Source organism: Lytechinus variegatus, chromosome 1 (genome assembly GCF_018143015.1).
Source record: "Lytechinus variegatus isolate NC3 chromosome 1, Lvar_3.0, whole genome shotgun sequence".
In the NCBI taxonomy this organism is placed as follows: Eukaryota; Metazoa; Echinodermata; class Echinoidea; order Temnopleuroida; family Toxopneustidae; genus Lytechinus; species Lytechinus variegatus.
In genome coordinates, this window is record NC_054740.1 from 43,845,275 (window position 1) to 43,869,752 (window position 24,478).

At 35.7% G+C, this 24,478-nt stretch overlaps 1 protein-coding gene across 2 annotated transcripts in view; it reads left to right on the plus strand.

The window, feature by feature from the left end:
• Nucleotides 1–19,014, plus strand: part of LOC121414893 (centrosomal protein of 135 kDa-like) — a 68,162-nt gene extending 49,148 nt beyond the window's left edge. For both annotated transcript variants that reach the window (XM_041607946.1, XM_041607953.1), the window contains 11 exons: nt 1,220–1,335; nt 2,223–2,433; nt 3,711–3,879; nt 4,811–4,921; nt 6,080–6,265; nt 7,029–7,238; nt 7,940–8,142; nt 9,089–9,193; nt 10,307–10,596; nt 14,732–14,775; nt 16,498–19,014. In XM_041607946.1, coding sequence (XP_041463880.1) covers nt 1,220–1,335; nt 2,223–2,433; nt 3,711–3,879; nt 4,811–4,921; nt 6,080–6,265; nt 7,029–7,238; nt 7,940–8,142; nt 9,089–9,193; nt 10,307–10,596; nt 14,732–14,736 — 1,606 coding nt within the window. In that variant the 3' untranslated portion in view covers nt 14,737–14,775; nt 16,498–19,014. The remainder of the gene's footprint in view (nt 1–1,219; nt 1,336–2,222; nt 2,434–3,710; nt 3,880–4,810; nt 4,922–6,079; nt 6,266–7,028; nt 7,239–7,939; nt 8,143–9,088; nt 9,194–10,306; nt 10,597–14,731; nt 14,776–16,497) is intronic.
• Nucleotides 19,015–24,478: the final 5,464 nt, after the last annotated feature.

Below are 24,478 nucleotides of genomic sequence, written 5' to 3' on the forward strand. Positions count from 1 at the left end.
AAAGATCCTAAAATCATCTCCAACTCTGAATGTTGCTTTTATAGCGCTATCGATGTTGCATATGATTATTGTGCTAGCATTCTTATTTTTTTAATGTGAGAAAGTATGCAATTGCACTAGAGTCACTCTTACCATACACATGGGACATACAATACTTATTGACTTTGTCTAACTATGCTGTGGAAATGTTAAAATATCAATTTCTTTTTCTTGTTTTTTTTTTTATTTTGGCCATCTCCACGGTGATTGAAGTTTTATTGTAGTACCATTTGCTCAAAATTTAGTTTTGTAGTAAAATTAAAATGAAATTTTTCAAGGCCTAATCTAGTCTTCCAACTTCTGTCTAGTCTTTAAAGCTCACACATTCTAAAGTGGACTCTCCTTTATTGTAATTGTTTCTACTGTCGGCAGCAAATGTGGCTAGTTTTAACATTATGGACAAGATTTTTGCAAAGTCATTGGTTGTAGTATTCTATCACGTAGTCAGTATAGTATACAGTCTGACCTCTTTGAGGGAGGTTTCAAAATTTTTGCACATAGCAAAAAAGTTACTAAACTGGGGGGCGTTTCATGAAAGGACTTGTCGGACGTTTTATCCGACAAGTCCCATTTTATCCGACAGTTACCATAGGAACAGGGCCTCTCAGCCAATCAAAATCATGGAAAGATGTCAGATCTGACAACTTGTCGGATGAAAATATTGATGAAACGCTCACCTGGTGTATGTTTCGATTCATTCAGGAGGAAAGTCTAATTACGAAAAGAAAATAAATATATTCATCTGGACTTACTGTTATTGTAACTGAGACATTCATGTCCGGTCAGGGACCCTTCTTCAGTTCGTCTGATATGGCTTCAGTTTCACTACTTATCTATCAAGACCCTATATTATGTACAGTATTGTACAAAGCCAAATGAGCATACATGTACTTTTAATTTGAGAATGTAAGACACCTGTAGATTAAAATGCAGTGGAAGCCCTTGAGTATTTTGTTAGAGACCAAGATCAAAAGAATATAGGAGTGTTTCATCAATGCGTTTTATCTGACAATTTAATTGATCAAAAAGCACATGTGTCTGACTCTTACTTTGATAACTGTTGGTTAAAAAAGGGACCCGAGCATGATGAAAAATCTGACAAGTCTTTTCATTCAACTCTCCCCAGGTATATTATTTCTTCTGTTTTAAAGATCACTTATTCTATCTTGTTTACTCCCAGACTGATAGCAGATCAGACAGAGCATTCAGTAGAAGAATATCAGAGACGTCTTCACATCAAGTCAAATGATTTACAGATTGCAGAGGAGAGGATTGTAAGGCTGGAAGAACGGATAAGTAAGTTCAGTTGCAGCAAGTGCTTTTAAACCCCTGTCTGTGACCTCACTTGATCTTTCTTGGACATGAACAATTTGAGCATTCTTTTGCCACCATTATTCCTCTGATGTCATTGTCAAATTTTCTCTAATTCAGCAGGGAATACTTTTCCTGGCTTTGCATTTCATGTTTGAAGGGGTATACAGGAATCAGCTTACGATCGGTCGGGCAGCTGGTTGATCAGTCGGTCCGTTGCAAATATTGTGCATCAAACTACTTCATCAATTTTTAAGCAATTCTCATGAAATTTGGAACACAGATTGGTCTTGTGGTGAATTTGTGCAAGACACATTTTTTGCATGTGTCAGAAATTGTGTTGCCATGGTAAAAACATTATATTCCCAAAATTAGGTAAAAATCTTGTGGTTCATAACCAATTCTCGTAAAATTTTGCTCACACATTGGTCTTGAGGTGAAGATGTACAGGATATGTTTCGTGAAAAATTAGGCACAAATTTTGTGGTTTGAATAACTCCATCAATTTTTAACCAATTCTCATATTTAGCTCACACATTGGTCTTGGGGTAAAAATAGGCAAGACATTTTTCCATGTGTTGGAAACTGTTGCCATAGTAACAATGTATGACGGGGGTATTAATTACCTTCAGTGATAGTTTTATGTAGGACTATGCAGAACAATGCCGTTACAACCTTTTCTCTTTTGACCCAAAATACTAATCATATTTTGGGAGCAAAATTGTTCCCTGTTCATAATCACTTGCCTAAATCCGATTGTGTGTGATTGTAATAAACCTCATTGATTTCCTGCTAATAATTCCTTGGAGATGAATGTATGTAGTTCATTATGAAAATAAGATTTTTCATTTATCAACATTTTTTCCAATCAGCTGACATGAACGCCAACAATGCTCTTCTACGAGAGGAAATCAATGAACTCCGAGGGACAGTATCATCCATTGATAGGGAGAAAGATGCCCTCCAGATTGCAGTGGATGAGAAGACAGAAAGATCCCTTGATCTTGAGAGAGAACTAATGGATAGAGGTCGAACCATCGCTGACCTCAGAGCAACGGTCACTGACCTGGAGGCAAGATTAGAGTAAGTTTAGTAGGGTTTACACCTATTATTATGTGCCACTTCATTCTTTCAAAGATAAGACATTGAAATTAATAAAATTCATTAAAGGAGAATGAAACCATTGGAACAAGATAACTTGTGTGAAAACAGACAAATCAAAGAAACAGATCAACAAAGGTTTGAGAAAAATCTGACAAATAATGAGAAAGTTATGAGCATTTGAATATTGCGATCACTATTGCTATGGAGATAGCAAATTGGCAATGCGACAAAGATGTGTGATGTCACTGATGAACAACTCTCCCCATTACTTTAGTATATATTTCACTTGAATTGCCTCTTTTATCACATCTATCCATAGATCATGTGTTCTTTCTATATGAGGGCATGTAATACATATTTTTTAAGAATACATAATGGATAAAGAGTTTGTATCACCATAATAAAAAGCAAAAAGAGACATTTTGAGGGTATTTTATAGTCCACCAAAGGGAAAGTTGTTCATCAGTGACATCACACATCCTTGTCGCATTGCCAATGGGAGGATCTCCATAGCATTAGTGATTGCAATATTAAAATGCTCATAACTTTCTCATTATTTGTCCGAACTTTCTCAAACTTTCTTTATTCTTATTTTTTGAATTTTCTGTTTCTACACAAGCCTATTTGTTCCAAAGGTTTCACTCCCCTTTAAGTCTATTTCCACATTCGTAGATGTCAATGACATCGTTACAGTAGGAAATGACCAAACATCAGTATACAATAAATATGCAAAATACTTTGATTCTAGAAGACAATACAGAAAAAAAAGAAATATATATATATATATAATATAGAATGGGGGTGGGGCATCAAAGGTCAAAGAAGAGTGTAAACTGTACAAAGAGAGTTGTTTCATAACAACCTTGTGAATATTAGACTCATTTTTATCTTTTACAGGAAATTGAATTTTCGTTACTTTCTTCCTTTTGTCAAAGTTAACCATCCCTGTAAAGGGAAGACACAAGACCTTTGGCCCAATTGGTTTTACCAGAAGTGTTTTAGTTGAGTGTTTCATGCTGCTGGTGTTCCTGGGGAGCATTTCATGAAAGGACTTGTCAGACTTTTTATCCGACAAGTTCCGTTTTATCTCACAGTTACCATACTAACAGTGCCTCTTAGCCAATTAGAATCAAGGAAAGTTGTCAGATCTGACAACTTGTCAGACGAAACTGTTGTTGAAATGTTCCCCTGCTTATCAGTGTACTCAAATTATAGATTTAACCCGTTTTTTTTTCATCTTTTTTTTATTTCATCAGGCAAGCAATAAATGATCTTGGTAGCAAAGATCGTGAGATCCGTAGCTTGCGTCGTCAGCTGGACTCTACACGAGACGAGCTGACCGACGCCTCCAGAGGGCGGGATGTCACCATACGGGAAAACCGCAGACTACAGGAAGATCTCGCAACCATGACCAGAGAAAACCAGGTCAGAGTGAAGACATAACCAATTTCATTCTTGAATATCAAGTTAAATGTTAATTTCATCTAATTTCTGTAAAAGATATACATAAAGAATTAGATGTCATCTTTTGTGCATGTGTATTAAAAAATGTAGATAATGTGAAGAATTATTCGAGACTTGGGAAAGAGTGCAGTGAACATAAAAGAAACATACAATATTAACAAAACTTTGACATGTTTGGCTTCCCATAATTTTAGCACAGAGTTAGACCACAGTCTAAGTTATACCCTAGTTCAGAATACGGGCCATGGTTTATTACAATAATTAAAAAAAAACTTTTTTGCATATGATGCATAATTTTGTTCTGTTTGATATCATCTTCAGGTACTTCAAACTCGCCAAAATCACTTGATATGAAAGAGTATATTCTGAATAAAAAAAAAGAAGCTACACTATCTGATGTCTGTTCTATCACAATGGCATGTCATATTATACAAATAATGCATGTAAGCACGTGCATGCAGGGCCAAATAATGAACGATGTACGAGAAGAGCCAATGAATATACTGAGTGCGGTATATCCATTTGGCGAGTCGAGCACAGAGTTCATTATTTAGGTCTTCTGTGCACAAGAATGCATGCATCGTTTGTTTTATTCAACTCCCTCCTTCCCCATGGTACTGAGTTGCCCTGAATGCTATATTTGATCTAACTTCTAGATATTTCTAGATAATTCCAGACCTCGCCCTATCCTGCACTCTGATGTAAGGGTGCAGGATAGTACTTTTGGTATGACGTCAGAGTGCAGGATAGTGCATTTTGGATGCAATAGTGCAATTCCCTGAATATCATGTGATCTGATTTGGACCAATCAGATTACAGGACATTCTTGGGAGTTGTATAAATGTATTTACCTAGTATTTAAAATGACTACCACCTTTCTGTTTACTTGCAGACTGTTAATCATGAGTTAGAAAGCACATTGGAAGAGAAAGCGTCACTCAAGACTCAAGTCCAGGAATACATCGCTGAAGTAGCTCGAATTGAAGACATGCTTGCAGGGAAGGTAAGGTCTTTCTCAAACACTAAAACCGACTAGCTCAATTTGTAAGGAGAAAATATGATTCTACAAAAAGACACCAAAAATATTTATTTTTCAATTTTTCCTTATATTCCTCATATATTTTCAATAGAACCTTGAACACTCTAGAGAGTGGATTTGGCACTATTTAAGTCCAATATGTTATTATATATTATGAAAGTAGCAGTGTTATGTAATAATTCACAAAAAGTAGAATTATTGATTCATTCATACTTTCCTGATAAAGGCAGGTTTGCTTGTTTTATATACTACAAGCAGTTGATATAATTTCTCAATTAGATTATGAAAGTAGCAGTGTTATGTCATAATTCACAAAAAGTAGTATTGTCAATTGATTTATACTTTCCCGAAAAAGGCAGGTTTCTCTGCTTATGTGTGATAAGCAGTTGCTCTAATTCTCATTAAGACTTATACCAAGTAGTCTAATTTCCACTGTGTATATTTCTTTAATTTTACGTTGTCAAATGTAAAATATAAACATTTATATTAACTGGTCTTAGATAAAAAAAGAATATTAGATGAAATGGATAAAGGCTGACTGGAAATAAGACAGTCTTAAATGGTTTAAATGGCAATCAGACTAAAATGGATAGTAGACAAACTTGATGTAGAGTAAATAGGATTAGATCATATGATATGAGATCAAATAGAAGAAAGATAAAATGTTACACACCTAAAGTAGTGCTTATGAAGGGGGTTTCACCCAATGCCTCTGATCCACTGCATAGACACTCCTCTATTATAGAAATATAAATAGTTTATTCTATTCCATAGCTTAATAATAATAATAATGATAATAATAGTCAGTTCTTGTATAGCCCATAACACATTATGAATAACGTCTCTATGCGCTTCCAAAGGACTTGAATAATTACCCCGGTTGTAGCTCAAGCAGCCTTTCCAGCACTCTGCATTTTAAGGAATAAATTCCTGCCAGGTACCCATTCACCTCACCTGGGTTGAGTGCAGTACAATGTGGATAAATTTCTTGCTGAAGGAAACTATGCCATGTCTGGGATTTGAACCACACTCTGTTCCAAAGTCCAGAGACTAATCCACTGGGCCGCAACTCTCCACGATTAGACCGTGACATCTCTCTTATTTTTCTTTGCTCTGTGTCAGGATCGAGAGAACCGTGATCTACTCGACAACTATCGAACGGCGTCGGCAGAGGCACAACGATGGGAGACGGAGGCTACAGAGAGGACTAGTGAGACATCCAACATGAGACTTGAATTGATGGCTAAGGAGACAGAGATGAAGAGACTTAGAGAGAGAGTGGATGAGACGGAGAGAGAAATTCATGAGGTGAGACTTGTGGATAGTAATTATATTGGATGACTCAGTATGGGATACCAGGGATATTCCATCAGTCATATATTTGAACGAATGAAGCTTAGGGGGGAATTCTTCTTATTTTGGTGCATAAGCTCTGATATAACAAACAAAGATCATGCAGACCAAATTGTGTTTTGTCAATTCACTGCTAATAGGCCCCTTACCTATATCATTATGACAAATGCACAATGTCCATGGTGACACCAAATAGTCACATTACAAATGTGCACATGTGATATGATGCACTGCATGGCACGACTTGATTAGCAAGTTGGAGCACTTTGATTCAGACTTTGTCATAAATTTTGATCCATATGCGATAGATTGTGCGTGGGATCGAACGCCAATCACGATATCGGAGCATTCAGGGGATCATTTCATCAACATAATTTTCTGTAAAGTTGTCGGCTCTGACAACTTTACCTTATTTTGATTGGCTGGGAAGCACCATTACCACGGTAACTTAGATATCTCGGACAAGTCAGATAAAACGTCTGAAAAGTTCTATTTTGTCTGACAGTTACCGTGGTAACAGTGTATCACAGCCGATCAGAATCAACAAGAGATGTCAGATCTAACAACTTGTCAGGCAAAAGTATTGATGAAACGGTCCCCTGATGTTCAAAGATGGTGTCGCCTCTGGCTACACCACAGTTACCCTAACACAAGTGACAATAATTTGAAAGTCTTTGCCAATGCCTTTCTCTTCTCTTTATTCATCGTCTTTCACCAGCATCTATCTAGCCAGCAGACATATGAGATGCAGATCTCCAATCTAACCCGTTCCCTGTCCAACATGGAAGGCAATGTAAGAGATTTACAGGATGAGAAAGACTCTGTGGTCCAGGATCTAGCGGCTGTAAGGGAGCTCTGTGTCAAACTAGACTCTACCAAGGAGTCTCTCTCTAGGCAGCTCACTACAAAGAACATTGACTTTGAACAGGTATAGTATCAGGAAGCATTCTTGGACACTCTCAACTTTAACATTCAAGTGCAGAATCAGCACCCAACACATTTGCAACTATATTTTATCTTGGGAAAACCTGTAATAATCAATGTATCCAATGCCGTCTATCCCTATTTCTACCTCCGCCCATCAGTTCATTTACTACTTGATCTATAATAAAGGAAAGCATATGCATCTTAATAAAAAAATATTGGTGAAGATTTAAGAATATCCATCACAGATTACGAAAGTTATTAGAATTTTAGGTTTTTATTTTGTGATGTCACATACGAGCAACTGCCTCATTGTCATGTGACATAAACTACATAAATTTCAATGTTTTAATGGTTCATGATGACTAAAAATTTGTTTCTTTCAGGGGCAGGTGTGAAATGATTTTGTTGGTTGATATTCTGAAGGTACAATAAACATTTTCAATTTTTGGAAAAATGACATTTCATTGAATTTTTACCACAGGGAATATGGGGAAGCTGCTTGCATATGACCTCAAAATCAAGCAATTCACTTTCCAATTAAAAAAAAAATCTTTGATGGGTTTTCTTCAAACCTTCTATATTTTTAGTTTTTTCTACAACTTTTTATCAGGGTGATCTTCCCCTTTAACACTTATTTGAATTTGATAATAGATTGAAAGAGGGATGGAGATAACATATTTGCCATATCCTATCCCTTAATAGGCTGAAGCAAGAACAGAAGATCTAAAGCGAGAAGTGGAGATGTTGAGAAGCCAACTGGGCACTGAACGGACGACGGTCAGGAACCTAGAGATGCTGATAGCAGGAAACAGAGAAAAGGAATTCCAGGCACAACTAGACAATCAAGAACAAAGATCTGAGCTACAGCTCATCAAAGATCGCTTAGCTCTAGCAGACAGTAAGATGTGAGTATTCGCATATTGTGCTTACAAAAGTAAGTGACCATCTGCTATCATAGTGAGGAACTATATAACTATTTTATAGCCATTTTTTCTCACTTTTTTAAAAGCCGTTTTGTAGCTCTTTTTAGCCCTTATAGAAAATGGATAGAAAACTGGAAATTTTGTCCATTTAGAATTCTCCCCATGGGCAATTCCACAAATTGATCAACCTTTTGCGCTTCGCTTCATAAACTGACCAAGTCATGGTTCTTTCAGAACATTACAGGCTGTCAAAAGAACAAGAAATAAGAGACAGACAATTTCTAGAAGGTCCCACATATAGGGGGTCAGACGCATATATTTTATGGAATTTTCCCCGTTTTGAAACTGGTACAGAACTATGAGTGTTTTCAGTTTTGCACTGCTTTGGTGACTACGTAAAATGAGTTATAATATCCAAGTTCTTTGGAAGCACATATAGACGTTCTACCACAGTATGAGTGATACATTATAAGCGCTGCAAGAATTGTGATTATTATCATTGAAAACTTATCCATATATTTTCTGATCTTTGATGTTACATGTTTGTTGGCATTGATAAATAACTTAAGAATCTTTCTGCCAACACAATTCCCAAACTAACGATGCACCTTATTACATTGATGTGTCTGATGTGTTCTCTTCCTCCTCCTCTCATCTGCCACACACTCAGTCTTTTTTTTGGTTGAAATACAGTTAAACCTGTCTATAAAGGCCAGAAAAAATTGGCAACTGTATACAGATGGTCTTTACAGGAAAGTTTTTACTATTGACTGGTGGTCACCAGGACAGGTTTAACTGTATTACTAATTGCATGTATATTGATGATATAAATGAGGGATTTTTCTTTTTGATATATTTTTTTATTTTAATTTGACTGTCTTTATTGATGATGATCTCTTTTTGTATTTTTGTTTGTTGCAATTGTTAGACAAACTCAGTCTCGAGAGATCCAGACGTTACGATCAAGATCATCCCAACAAGAGTCTGAATTAGAGAGGGCTCGTAGACAGTTGACTAGTGAAAGATTTGAGAAGTAAGTAGTGCTGCCCTTGTGGGTTTTTAACCCTAAAAAGACTGGGGGGGGGCTGATTCAGCCCCCCCCTCAACATTTTTCGCGATAAATCCGCCGCGCAAAATTTTTTGACCGCGTCGCTCACAGACTTTTTACTTTCAAGTCTCGCGCAACTTTTGAGACCAAAATTGTGACCCCCGGGTACACGGTTCGGAAATTACGCAACATTTCGTAAGTGCATGCACACCCAAAATTACTCAAAAACGTGAATTTGTGTACAAATCCAATGCAAATAGTGTTTTTAACCAAAATTCATAAATGTATCATTATTTTTCCTTTTACTGCTTAAAATCAATTAATTTTATCTTTTTTATGGTCCAAATAAAGTCCCCGACAATTTCCATTGAAAAAACAATAAAAAAAAGTCGAAAAACAAAGAAATACATAAGAAATTTAGAAAACAATAGAATACATAAGAAAATAAATGTGATGTTGAAATTTTTTTTAATAAATTTGATCAGATGCCTATCTAGAGTATGTGAAACAAAAATTAGCATTTCAGGGGCATTATTTTATTAATTACAGCAAACTTATGATTTTACGCATAAATTAGCATAATTAATGAAACATGAGATTTTTGCAGAATTTGATGTTATAGTTTTGTAGATAATGCCATGGGTAACGCGTGTGCCAATTTTCGTCGCGATCGTGCGATCGACGGCCGAGATCATAAGGGGGGGGCTGAATCAGCCCCCCCCCAGTCTTCTTAGGCGTTGAAATAGCCCAGTCTATTTAGGGTTAAAGGTTGATGATACTGCCAATTGAGGAAAATAAGGTTTAGTTGGAAAAAAAAATGCTACGTGTACCAAATGATTTTTATCCTTAATTGTCATGGCATGTGTTAATTTGGTGTTAATTTCATAAAAGCTAATATTTCTTAGCTGTGTCAAAGAGAGTGAACATAACTTAAAATTAATAAGGTTCTTTTTAGGATATTCCACCATTAAGGTGCTTTTGCAATGATGTGGATGATGATGATCCCAGTAGTGATATATAAGGCACCTAAGACCTAACATCTAAGATATACAAATTATCAAGGGCATCAGATTATTATTTCAAACATTTTTCTAACAGAGAGCGGCTTGGTCAAGAGATGCGTCGCAGCACATCACACACCATGTCTACCTCCAACGTCAGCGCCCCCAACGTAAGCTTTGAGAACCAGCGGACCTCCACCCTCAGAACCACAACCCTAAGCAGTTCCTCGACTTCCAGGCGTACCTCTAGCAGCCCCCAGCAGCAGGGTGGGGGACGTTCCACCACTCCTATCAGTCAGGTCATCTCCCCTGAACGCTCCTTGAGGAAGTCACCAGAGAGGTCCATTCTGAAGAGCTCTTCATATAGATCCAGGTCACCAGAGAGAAGTATGTCCAGGCTTGGTTTCAGTAGTAGTAGTTACAATGATGTAGAGGGTGATGATTGGTTGTCTGATACTAGTTTAACAGGTAGACACGATGATGGAGAACGACCAAACATCTTTAGGCCTCTCAGGGCTTCATCTAGATTGGTGAGTTTGGGAATGATATTACCTGAAGCCTCCATACAGATAAAGTTCCTGCTCATCCAAAAGAGTCAATCTTCAGTCTGCTGCCAAAGCCTGTATCATCCATCAAGTGTTACCACAGTGCTTTCCATTTGTATTTCACAAAACAAAAAAAAAAGCTGTGTATCATTACATGGTCATCAGTCATCACATTTGTGATAAAATGAAAGTACATGTAACATTGATAGCTCAGATGAAGTTTAATGTGGGTGTTGGTGTCGAGAACCTAAATTAAGACTGTGTAACTTAGCTCCACCATCAAATGTTGGTTTATATATAATACCAATCGCAGTATCGATAAACTCTCAATACCTCGGGACTTCTATCTCACGTCATTATGAGTTCCATGCTGTGTCTAGTATCATAAACATCCTCAAAACGCTAACATTAGGGGCCCGGAACACAGAAATTGTACAATAGATTTGTACACGTGATTGTAGTTAATGATCAGTGTGATAATTATGAGGATTGGCCCTATGATAAAGTGCTAAGCATTGTGTTGAGGGGCCCAGCTAAACATGCATGTACCAAACTTGAAATTACTCAATATTACTTACCAGAGGCGTCGATCCTGGGGGGGGGGGGGAGGGGGGTCGATCGCCCCACCAATGAAAATATTGGGGGGGCTAACATATCATTTTGCCCCCCAATAATTCCGGATATGCATTTAAAAAAAAACAAGATTGTAATGTTCAGCAAGCGAGATGGTGATACACAACCTGTTCTTTATTTAAAATTGTGCTCAAAATGTCCGCTTTTCAGATTGGAATATACAAATTTTCATATATATATACATCACTCACTCACTATTTCTTTTGTATTTTATTATATGAAATATGAAATATTGTTATTTTCTCGTCATTGTCGTGTAAAATGAAGTTTCATTCCTCCCTGAACACGTGGAATTCCATCATTTTAACATTTTGTGCTTCAGGCAAGGAGGTCCTAATCGTCAAATTCGTAAAAATTGAAATATTGTATAATTCAAACAATAAAAAACAAAAGAAATAGTGAGTGAGTGACATCATCGACTCTCTCATTTGGATGAAACTGGCTCGTTCATATAACTATTTTGTTGAAAATAAGCGTAACTTTGAAATGTCATAACTTTCTTGTTTTACATCCAATTTTGATGAAATTTTCAGCATTGTGCATGTCTGATTTTTCTCTATTGATTCACATCAACATTTTTCTGAGGTGGACTTGCCCTTTAAAAGTCATGTTTCAAATATCTCCCCTAATTTGATGTACATTATTGAGTCATTATTTCAGTGGTTATGAAATTCATATTATTTGGAGCATTTTGGGTGTATAATCAATATTGTATCGTTTGTTACAGAATGCTCATTCTCATTCAGTCTTACTGAGAACGTTCAAACTCTGGATGAATTACTATTTTTTTTTTATCAAGTAGTGTGCAAAGTAATGCACAATTTTACAAATGGAAGAAATATGCCAAGCTAATGCCATGGGTTTAGGTGGTCATTTTTTATTAGATTCTGTAAAAAGTCATTTTGAGATTGTTACCAGAACTGGAATTTATCTTTAAGTATTTTAAAAGCAGGATACTGAGTAAAATAATTAAAATTTTGGCTCAAGTATTGTAATGGAACCCTGCATATATCTTTTCCAAGTGTATTATCAACAATACCTAAAGTTTTGAGATGTAACTTGGAAAATATTGTCTACCTAACATAAAATGAAGAAATAAAAATTTGGCATCCACTCTGTTATAGAGGGGATCATGCATAGGGACAAGTGGTACGTGATGCTTATCAATGCAGTTTAAATCATGATGTCAGCTTTCAAAATTCTCATGTTTTTTTGTTTATCAAATTTTTACTGATTCATCCTATTTTTGGAGAGGACACCCCCCCCCCAAAAAAAAATGTTTGCATTCCTATTTGAGCTTTGACCTGAGGAGAAAAAGAAACAATTGACTTGTCCATTGTTGCATCACCATTTGTTTTTGTAAAAAAAAAGTATGAAAAGAAACAAATAGTCAATGAGCTGTTGAGTGTACACAAACAAAAGAAAGCAACCACCCCCCCCCCCCCAAAAAAAAAGCTTGTGCAATTGATTATACAAAAATCAAGGGAAAAAAATCTGCAAGGTCATGTATTCTGTGTGTTGCTTATCTATGTAATTATTATTTGACCTGTTATAAGGTATTGCAAGAAACTTAATCACGTCTATTTTAGGTCTAAAAAGTATCATATTGTCTCACCTGCATAGCAGAATGAGACTATAGGCGCCGCTTTTGCGACGGCGGCGGTGTCAACATCAAATCTTAACCTGAGGTTAAGTTTTTGAAATGACATCATAACTTAGAAAGTATATGGACCTACCGTAGTTCATGAAACTTGGCCATATGGTTAATCAAGTATTACTGAACATCCTATTAGAGTGTCATGTCACATGACCAAGGTCAAAGGTCATTTAGGGTCAATGAACTTAGACCATGTTGAAGGAATCAGCATCGAAATCTTAACCTGAGGTTAAGTTTTTGAAATGTCATCATAACTTAGAAAATATATGGACCTAGTTCATGAAACTTGGACATAAGGTTAATCAATTATCACTGAACATCCTGCGTGAGTTTTATGTCACATGACCAAGGTCAAAGGTCATTTAGGGTCAATGAACTTTGGCCGAATTGGGGGTATCTGTTGAATTACAATCAAAACTTTAAAAGTTTTTGGATCTGATTCATGAAACTTGGACATAATAGTAATCAAGTATCACTGAACATCCTGTGCAAGTTTCAGGTCACATGATCAAGGTCAAAGGTCATTTAGGGTCAATGAACTTTGGCCGAATTGGGGGTATCTGTTGAATTACCATCATAACTTTGAAAGTATGTTGGACTAGTTCGTTAAACTTGGACATTAGAGTAATCAAGTATCACTGAACATCCTGTGCGCATTTCAGGTCACATGACCAAGGTCAAAGGTCAATGAACTTTGGCCGAATTGGGTGTATCTGTTGAATTACCATCATAACTTTGAAAGTTTATGGATCTGATTCATGAATCTTGGACATAACTTCACATAAGAGTAATCAAGTATCACTGAACATCCTGTGCGAGTTTCAAGTCACATGATCAAGGTCAAAGGTCACATAAGGTCAATGAACTTTGGCCATGTTGGGTTTTTTTGTTGAATAACCATCATATCTCTGTAAGTTTATTGGTCTAGTTCATAAAAAGTGGACATAAAAGTAACCATGTATCACTGAACATCTTGTGCGAGTTAGAGTAGTTTTCAAAGTCAGCACTGATGCTATATTGAACCGCGTGATGCAGGTGAGACGGCCAGAGGCATTCCACTTGTATTATGCTATTGATTATAAATTTGCAGTTGATTGTGGTTGACTTCTTGTAACAACATAAAGAGAATTGATCTTCTTATTCCAAATTTCTAGACATTAATTCTAAATTGGTCAACTCATTCTAAATAGGTTTAGTCTCAACATTGTGTAGTCACTCTGTCTACAAGCGGGTGGTCTATTTCTCAGTAAGTCTAATACGATGTTAGCTAAACCCATTTGGTCTACTACCAATTTGGTCTAATTGCTGTTAAGTATACTCTTCCCTTGTAATACCCACTGTGTCCAATTGATTACTTTGTCAGATGAAAATTTGCTTCATGAACAGTTCATACAAACTAAATGGTGCTGGGCAAATTGGCTATTACATGGAGTGGGTATAGACTTTATTAGAAATGAGACAAGACTAGTAAATATGCTAAATGGTAATTAGATCAATTGTTTGGTAGAATACTAGTAATTGGTTGTATAGAGAATATGATTAGACATTGTGGGATGGGCCAAATGGAAAGTAAGCGAATCAAGTGTAGACAAATTAACAATATACATTCTCATACTATTGCTAATATTCAAGTTTATTGTAAGTATATGATAGCATCTTTATTTTCTCCCATATTCTCTTTCAACAGGATGACAGAAGATGACTGAGTGAAGATGCTTCTTCCAGTTTATTGTGAGTACATTTATCTTTATTAATCTAATTTCAGTGTGATGGTTATGAAAGAGTTCCTTGCATTTCTAGCAGATAATCCCCAACAAGTATGGAAAGTGGCCCTCAATATTTGGAATTCCAAGCATTATTTTTTAAAAAAGATGTTATTTCTTGAACATTTATGTTTTGTGTAAAGGACAAGTCCACCCCAACAAAAACTTGATTTGAATAAAAAGAGAAAAATTCAACAAGCATAACACTGAAAATTTCATTAAAATCGGATGTAAAAAAAGAAAGTTATGACATTTTAGAGTTTCGCTTCATTTCACAAAACAGTTATATACACATCTCGGTCGGTATGCAAATTAGGGAACTGATGACATCACTCACTATTTCTTTTGTATGTTATTATATGAAATATGAAATATTTTGATTTTCTCGTCATTGTCATGTGAAATGAAGTTTCATTCCTCCCTGAACAATTGGAATTCCATTATTTTAACATTTTGTGCTTCAGGCAAGGAGGTCCTAATCATCAAATTGGTAAAAATTGAAATATTGTATAATTCAAACAATAAAAAACAAAAGAAATAGTGACATCATCGACTCTCTCATTTGGATGTAACTAGCTCGTTCATATAACTATTTTGTTGAAAATAAGCGAAACTTTGAAATGTCATAACTTATTTTACATCCAATTTTGATGAAATTTTCAGCATTGTGCTTGTCTGATTTTTCTCTATTGATTCAAATCAACATTTTTCTTAGGTGGACTTGACCTTTAAATAAGGTATCAAATGAAAGAGCAGATATTGAACTTTTTTAGATGTGTGGGTTTCTTTTTGAAATTTCAGATATTGTCTGCCAAGTGACTTTTAGTACCCTTTCTTCATTTTCTTTTATCTCACTCATGCGTTAATAAGGATTATGCATGAGTGAGAAAAAATGAAGAAAGGTCAGACCAGATGAAAGAAAATGTCTAAAATAATCGGGAAATTGTTTTGTATTTTTACTTATACCCCTTTCATGAACCCAATTATGCAGATAATGTCCGCATAATTTGGTCGTAAAATCGGAGTGGGACCAGAGTTATCCGCATTATTGCTATTTAGCCCCACCTATAGTACGGGGTTAAGCTTAGCCCACTTTCGTTTTAAACTAGCGATCTTAACCACGTACTATCGCTCTTAGCACCGCAATTGCTGGGATAACCCTGCTTTTTTGCAGGGCCAAATAATCCGTACTAAAGGTGGGGTTAGCCCACTTTGCTAAAATGCTGTGTAAAAAGAAAGTGGGCTAAGCTTAACCCCGTACTATAGGTGGGGCTAAATGACAATTTAGCCCCACCTATAGTACGGGGTTAAGGAAATTTTAGCCTGTGTAAAAAGGGTATAAGACACACTGTATTTATACATACAGTGTCACAACAAGACCATTCTTAGTTTCAGGCAAATTGTACAATAGAATGATTAAGCGTAACAAGTGAAGCACAATGGGTGAAGCGCTCACTCCATTGCTGTGGGTCCAGGATCTTAGACATTGTAGAAGCTACTTTCATCAATTGAGGGTTAAATCCTGTATTGAATTTAATGACCCAATAGAGCTTTCATATTTTTGCACATTTCTCAGGCAATTTTATGGGGAATTTGTGCCAGGTGGCAAAGTGTATTTTCAACACAAGTGTTTCACATTCCTTCAATTTATTAATTCATTTTTAATTTTCTTTTTTTTTCTTTCCAACAGGACAACATTCCAGAAGACCATAATCTTTGCTACTTTTAGTTGTTGGGTCAATTTTTACCACTACCATCTTGCCATTCAAACCTTATGCCAGTGATGTTTAAAGTATTTTTCATAAATATCACATGAAATTTTAGGTGCTCTTGGCACAATGTAAATTTTTAATATTGTGTAAAATTAAATTGTATTTAATTTATTGATTTTGATAGGAGTGATAGTTGTGAGCTATCAAACAACTAGTTTTGTGATATAGTTTTGAAGTAATGTTGCAAAATAGGTATTATTCTATGACTTTAGTTTCCATTGGACATCTATTTTTCAATAATTATTAGAAAAATGTATTCCTTAGTAAAATGTATGAGGTTTGGCATAGTCTTGATTTTAGAATTGTTCAGTGTAATGAATTATTGGACATTGCAATGAATGTATTTTAGATGATACCTTGGTGTCTTAGTAATGGGATTTTAATTTTTCTCAAAGCACAAAGTGTTCCATGTAAATGCAGCATTTTGTAGCAAGCTGTCCTCAATGATCAAACCATACAAAAATCATACTCAAACAACAATTGTAATGTTGTGTATAAAGTCAAAGGCAATCACATTACATCTTTCTTCTTTCATAACTTTGATTTCTTGTACATCTTATGACATTAATCTACAAATGAAAACATTACATCATTGCATTAATTTGGTATTATTTTCTAATATTTGGGGTAATAACTGGGGGATGTCATAAATCTAAGTGTATTATACACACTCCTGGTGGGTGTTTCATAAAGCTGTTAAGCATAACTCTACGCATGACTGTAACATGTTCTTAGGTCATGAATCAATTATACACGGATATCACATAGCATAAGAATCACCAGTCATGCGTAAAGTCAATCATATTTTACAAACAGCTTTATGAAACACCCACTTGGTTATTAACTGATGACCCTCATCAAAGGAAATAATGTCCACGTAAAGTGTAAAGGAAGTGTATTTCTTACAACCCTTATCGAAGTTTGAAAAAATATTGAATTTTCCATTCAGATGTTGTTTTTAAATGAGAATTTTAATCTATGAAAATCAGATTTCATTAAAAGACAGTGGGAATACAAATGAATGACAATCTGAACACAATTAAGAAATATGTGATGTTGAATGTACCTTACAATCAGCATTAGGAAACGCCACTATGAACACCTTTATGAATCACTAACATGTAATATTTGGGGGATAGTAGGAAAGAATAAACGTGGAGGCTATTATACAGGGTATTTATTAATATTTCTATTGACCAAATGCTTTGTCTGTGTGTGCCATTTATACTTTTTATGTAGTATCAGGGCAGTTTCATGTATCGGTGTGTAAAACTTGTTGTCTCTGACAATTTCAGTGTAATTCTTAGATTCACTGAGATGCACTGGTCTGTTGGTGTTAATCAGTGTTTTAAAGTAACAATTGCAAATGATTTTTATTCCAGTGAAACTTTTTTATTTCACTATTCCAACATTTCTGATTCAAGAAAATAAAAAAAAAAGGGTCGAGTCCTCTTTTACGGAGTAAGTTCATAACTGATAAGACCTAAAAATGCTATTTCGTTTTTAAAAAATGAAAGTGACAGTACTTTTCTCAAATTTTTCTGCTTTTATTAAATATCAACATATTGTTAGGGTGAACTTCCTCTTCAAATTCACACTATAACATCAAATTTCTTCCCTGTCTATAAAATTCAACCTATTCCGAATAGAAGTTAAATGTAGCAAGATTTTCTTCAGCTTGCAATTGAAATGCCAAGTCTACACGATTAGTGTGTTGCATAAGAGAAGCCTGCATTTCGGCATCAAAATATCAGGGCTTCTTGAATAATGTTCCTCCTCCCGTTTATCCCCAAATTGATGATTTATCGAATCCATTTTGTGAGGGCTCTTTTACAACCGAAGGGGGCTAGGTTTTTAAAAAAAGTTTGTGTCAGATTTGTCCACTTGGTAGCCTCATACCCCCTTTAGTTTGTGAGAAACTTTTTATTTATGAATTGAATGTGTGCCTCGTAAGAACTAAACTGTAATTTTAATCCCTCTACTTTGTCTTGTGAGGGCCGTGAAGCATTCATTATGGTATAATTGCCATTATGATTTATATGCAAAAGGGCCCTGGGGGGTGTTTCACAAAGATTTAAGTATGACTTACTGGATTCGCAATTAAATGTCTAGTTACTTGCGTAAAAGGCATAACCGCATTGTTCAGATCATGCAGAGGACACGTACTACTGCGTATTGAGCAATTAGATTGCGCATTGCATTTGAGATACACATCTGCATTTAAATCATGCTTAAATCTTTGTGACACTCCCCCAGGACTATTTATATTTAGATATATCCCTTTCAATTTTTATGGGTTATAAATATCAGAATCATACAATGTAAACAGATTGTATATATGTATGTGTATGAATTTGTACATAAGTTTTTTAATGCCAGTGTACACTACAAGAATATTGTATTGTATCTTCATCAATAAATTGCAGTGAATTTTATTACTACTCAACCAAATGTAAGTTATATTGTACTTTTGGCTTGGGTGTATTTTTGTAAGAGAGAAAAGATTTTTTCGAGGAAGTATTGTACTGTGCATGTACATTAACCACTTTAACAGGCAATATACTTCAATCCCTTTCTCTCTCTTTGCCTATTTCTCTTTCTTTGTCTCTTTGCCCCCCCCCCCCCTCTCCCACAAACGCCACCCTCACACATTACTACAATACTTTCCTCTTCTTCAAGATTAACCATTCCTGTTCTTAAAGGTCAAGTTCATCCAAGAAATATATTGATTTGAATCAATAGAGAAAGTCGATAAAGCATAATGCTGAAAATTTGTATCAAATTTGGAGTAAAAGAGAGTTATGACATTTTAAATTTTTGCCTTTTTTCACAAAAATAGTTATATGCACAACTCGGTGATGTGCAAATGATGTTCCTCACTTAATTTCAATCTTTACAGATTTGACAATAAGGTCCAACTTGAGTGGATCATAAAATGTTAAAACAAGGGCAATTCCACATGTTCAGGGAGGAATTAAACTTTCTTTCACATGACAATGAGAAAATGGGATGAAAAAATGAAATACAAAAGAAATAGTGAGTGGGTGATGGCATCAGGCCTTCATTTGTATATCGACCAGGATGTGCAGATAACTGCTACATTAAGTTAAGTGTCATAAATAACTTTTCTTATTTTACATCCGATTTTTATGATATTTATTCTTGTTGATTTTTTTTTATTCAAATCAACTTTTGTTGGGATGGACTTGTCTTTTAAATCTCAAAGAAAAAAAAATTAGGAATTATGCCATGCTGTTTTTTCTCTCACTTTTTACCAAATTTTACAAAGAACCCTTTCAAACATTAATGACTACTGTATACACACTACTCTGCAGCAGACAGAAGTACAAGTGATCCCACAACAAAGGACAATTAAACCATTGAATATTCTTTTAAATATCAGGTGAGAAATTATTCTTTGAAAAACAATATTTCATGGAAATGTATGCATAAATGACAAATAATTTGATTCTCACCATGTCCAAATTTAGATCTTCCTACAGTATACATGTATTTCTCAGAACAGCATTCAGTCTGTTCCATAAAGCTGTACAGTGACTTGAACTTGTTCTCATGCGAGACACCTACACATTTCCCAAGCATTGAAGTGGCACTGAACCTTAATTATAAACTAGTATTAACCAATAATAAACTTTACATTAAAAAAAATGCTTTTTAAAGACCAAGAATTTCAATCAACAACATCATTAGCTACAGTCGACTATACCGAGGTTGATCTTCTTTAATGAGTTGAATAATCTCATTAGCCAGATCAAAGAAATTGATATCAAAATTAGATTAAACTATTGACTTAGAGTTTGAAATTAGAAACTTTTGTAGCAATCGGGTAAAAAAATCCCCACCAAAAACTCTTCTACATAAAACATTGTTTTGGAATGATGGAGATCAATGTCTTCACAAGGACCTTGTTACATACATGATTATGTATTAATCCACAAAATCTTCATTAATTTGACATGAATAAAAAAGGAAAATTGACATGATAAGGGATTTGTTCAGCTTGAATATCTACTAGACTTGACTAGATCATACAAAACAAATTAAACCTGTATTGAACATAACCTTACTGTGATTACCATTTAAGAAATGGGGTACCCTCATAAATAACTCAGAAAATCCCCCTCTTTTGGTCGGGTTAAAAATTATCTGATCATCTAATATGAAATTTTACCTAAAAATTCTTGAAATCCCCGAACTCAAAATGTTTTGTGAGCAGGTACATGTATGCCTCTTATTGAGGGGGACAAGAGCTCACTTCAATATTGTCATGGCTTCACCGAGGCTACAGAAGTATCTGCACCAGTCCAGTGTGATGATTAATAATTATAAGCTTTCACAGGAAGTCATTTGGCATGACATTTTTCAAGCTCACAATGATGACTTTCAATGATTTTTTTTGCCTCCACCCATTCTCAAAGCATTGCACTGCCATCAGACATGTCAGTTGTAATTTTTGATTGAGTCAGTTCCCAGCACTCATGATTGTAAGCCAGTCTGGTCTTCTTCTAGTATGTAGGTACGGTACCTGAAAAATATAAGTTTGCATGAAGAAAGGTTTTATGTCAATATATACATAAAAAAGATTAAAAATATTTTTCCAGTGTATACATGTAGTGCTTGTCTGCTCGAGGGACTCTGAGCTTTGCTTTTGTTCCCACAGTCCCACATACACTATGACAAAAGAGTATGGGGTCTTGACTTACACTGTGGGAAAACACCAAGCCATGACCAGAGGGGTGCTTCAAAAGGATTTAAGTATGGCTTAAATTCATGCTTAGCGTTAATGTGCACATGTTACATGTAATCTTATCAATAAATACACAATAGCGCATGTCCTCTTAGTATGATTTGACCAACCACATGTGGTGATGCCTTTTATTCAGAATGCAACTTGAAATTTAAGTGCGATTCTAAGTCATACTTAACTCTTTGATGTGTGAACATTGCCCTGGTGTGAATGTCATTATCACCCTTGTCTTGGACATTATGGCAACTACCAAGGTATCACTCAACAGAGCTCAGCAGTCAATCATAATCATGGAAATTGCAACAATTGCAAAGTTACCATGGTTAAGTTGTTTAGTCTTCATGAAACAGGCTCTACTCTATGTCCAACAGTATATGAGTTATAACTTAAATTTAAATTTTAATGAACAGAATAGAAAGAGGGCAAGGGCTAGCTTCCACCAAGTCTCAAATTTTCCAAAATGCTTCACTCATTTTGCCCATGTCATTCCTTTAAATAGGAGAGCAAGTCATTTGCTTATTTAATAAGTTATTTATCATGATTTGACATGAATGAGTTTTACCCTCCAAGCTGCGCATACCAAGCCATAAGACAAAACAATGTCAATGTCCAATAAGGAAACAGTTCCATATGCACCCCACCAAAAAGTGTTGAGACTTCCAATTCGTTCACTTCAGATTTTTCTATCATTTTTTTTTTACTGTTGCTTACGTTAGTTAGGATTCGAACACCACATTATATCTGCAGTCAAGACCTCTTCGCGCTATGCTAGTGAGAAACACTGATACCGGAAGGGGCATTTTAATAATTATCAGCTGATTGACTAGTCTTGATTCACAGACTCTTTACTTACTAAATAAACCGATGTCTACAGACAATTAAACGCACAAGACTGCTCGAAATTTGACGGAATATAGCCATAGTTTGGTACGTATTTCCATTCCCCCATATTATATATATATATTAGGGATAATTATATAATTCTTAACCTTCTCCATGTTTTTATTTTCATTTTTAGTGGGGGGTGCATATGGAATTCTTGCCTCCAATGAATGACAATAAATGGATATAGCTGCTGCTAGCTGGGCCCGTGATGCTGCAAAGCCAGACAAGTCTCAGTCAGTCAGTGGAGAATATCCTGAGACCTGACTGAAATAGATATGTTTGGTCTATATAACTGTTAGGGCTGGGCCTCTTTCTTCATGTGTAAAAAAGATCTGTGCATGTGTGGCAAAGGCAAACGCGCACATCACTTCGGTACGCCATTGCAACACAACACTAACAAAATATTGAATATGTGGGGCAACGTTTATTATTCACCAAAGAAACACGGGCAACTAGAGCAACTGCAACTCCTGGCCACTTACCTCCAGGAAAATATGTTAGTGGGCTCCTTGTCGTTGATGCATTGTCTGAAAGCGGTTAGCAATGGTTAATGTCGTATCAATAAACCTCTCTACACAATTTTCGAGGCAAGTCTGAGTTCGACTGTCCAATTTTGAGCCTGGTTTATCGACACACTTGTCCCAACAAGCATCTGTAAAGTTATGAACTTGTTGTTGAAATTTCGCCTTTTGGGTTTCCTGTGCAATAAACATTTTGAGTTCAGCATCTACTCCTTCCCCCCCAGCAGGCATGGCTGGTCCACCGTCGCTAAAATTCATGTTGTAAAAGTTAAAATTGCATCAATTACAGACAGTGAGACAGTCATGTAGTCACGTTTCATGAACACTGAAAATCGCGTTGTCGCGTTTGTAATTATGCGCATAGCAGCATAGTACTAGAGGTGGGCTATAGAGGGTCAATTTTAGGTCACATTTTCAGAACATGCTCATCACACTCTAATTTGATGACTTTGTGCCTACTGACACCACTTTTGAGAAAAAAAATGAAAAAAATGCGTTATCCAGGGTGCCCTGACCGAAAACGTAAAAAATCCAAGATGGCCGCCATTTCGGCTAAAAAAAGACATTTTTGGCTGTAACTCGGTCATTTTTTTGTCTATTGTAATAGTTTTGGTGTCTAACCCCATGTTTTAGGGGTCAAAGAAATTGAATATAATGATATTTTTAGTGTAAAACCTAACCTTCTACATTAAACCCACATTTTCCCCATATTTTATGTTAAATTTTCCCTCTCCTTCACCCCTACCCCAATCGCAATTTTTGTACTTTATTTTCTGTATTTTCTTTAAGTCATGCTGGCTATGATACTACTAATAATAAATTCTAGCTACTAAAAGTTTTTTTTTCAATTTAAATAATACATCGAGAAATATACCAAAAAAACTACATACATTGTCGTGCAGATATATATACCTGTATGTGGCTAGTGAATTCAGAGTCGGCATACATGCCCTGCATGCATGGTAACTGTGGAGCCAGTACTATAACTGTATCTGCTTTAAAGTAACAATTATTTGGTCATCAGACCTCTAGTCAGAGAGAACTATACATTTCCACTGTGGGTATACATATTTAATTGTAAAATGATATGCTAATTGCCAAGCACAAATGTAATGTTTCTTCTGGAAGATGTATCCCATGAGCCAATTACATGTACATTACGGGTACATAGAAGAATCTGCATCGGCATTACTGTCTGTACGTACATCAGCTTGCCTTGGCCATTTCCAGTGCTAATGCTGATCTGCCCATTTTACTCTTTGAAGTACCGGTATCTTTCCATGCGCTCGATTTCATATCCCTCACGATGTTAGGTACCAGTTTCATTCATCATCGTAATCCCATATCACACTGCAGAACTCATTGATGCCCACTTCTTAGTCTTTGTCAGTATTTTCTTCAAGGTTTAAATGGGCAGTTGACTGTGTGATCCCATTGGACATGTTGGATGACTTTAGATTGAATGCATGTCATCTTTAGTGGGCAGATCATGGGCAGGGAGATTATCAGACTCTCCTCCAGTCAATAGAAGAGTCAAGTTCACCTTCATTTCTGTTTCACATACGGTAGTTTGTTGACCTTATACAAGTGTTGGCGCACCAAGTAATCTAGATGGGATGTGTTTCTGTGATATGACAGCTCTGCACGTAACATAGTTTTAAACTTGGTTGAATCCTGGGTATCCTGGCATTCCTGAAGCTCATCAACGTTTGTTAATGGACCTCC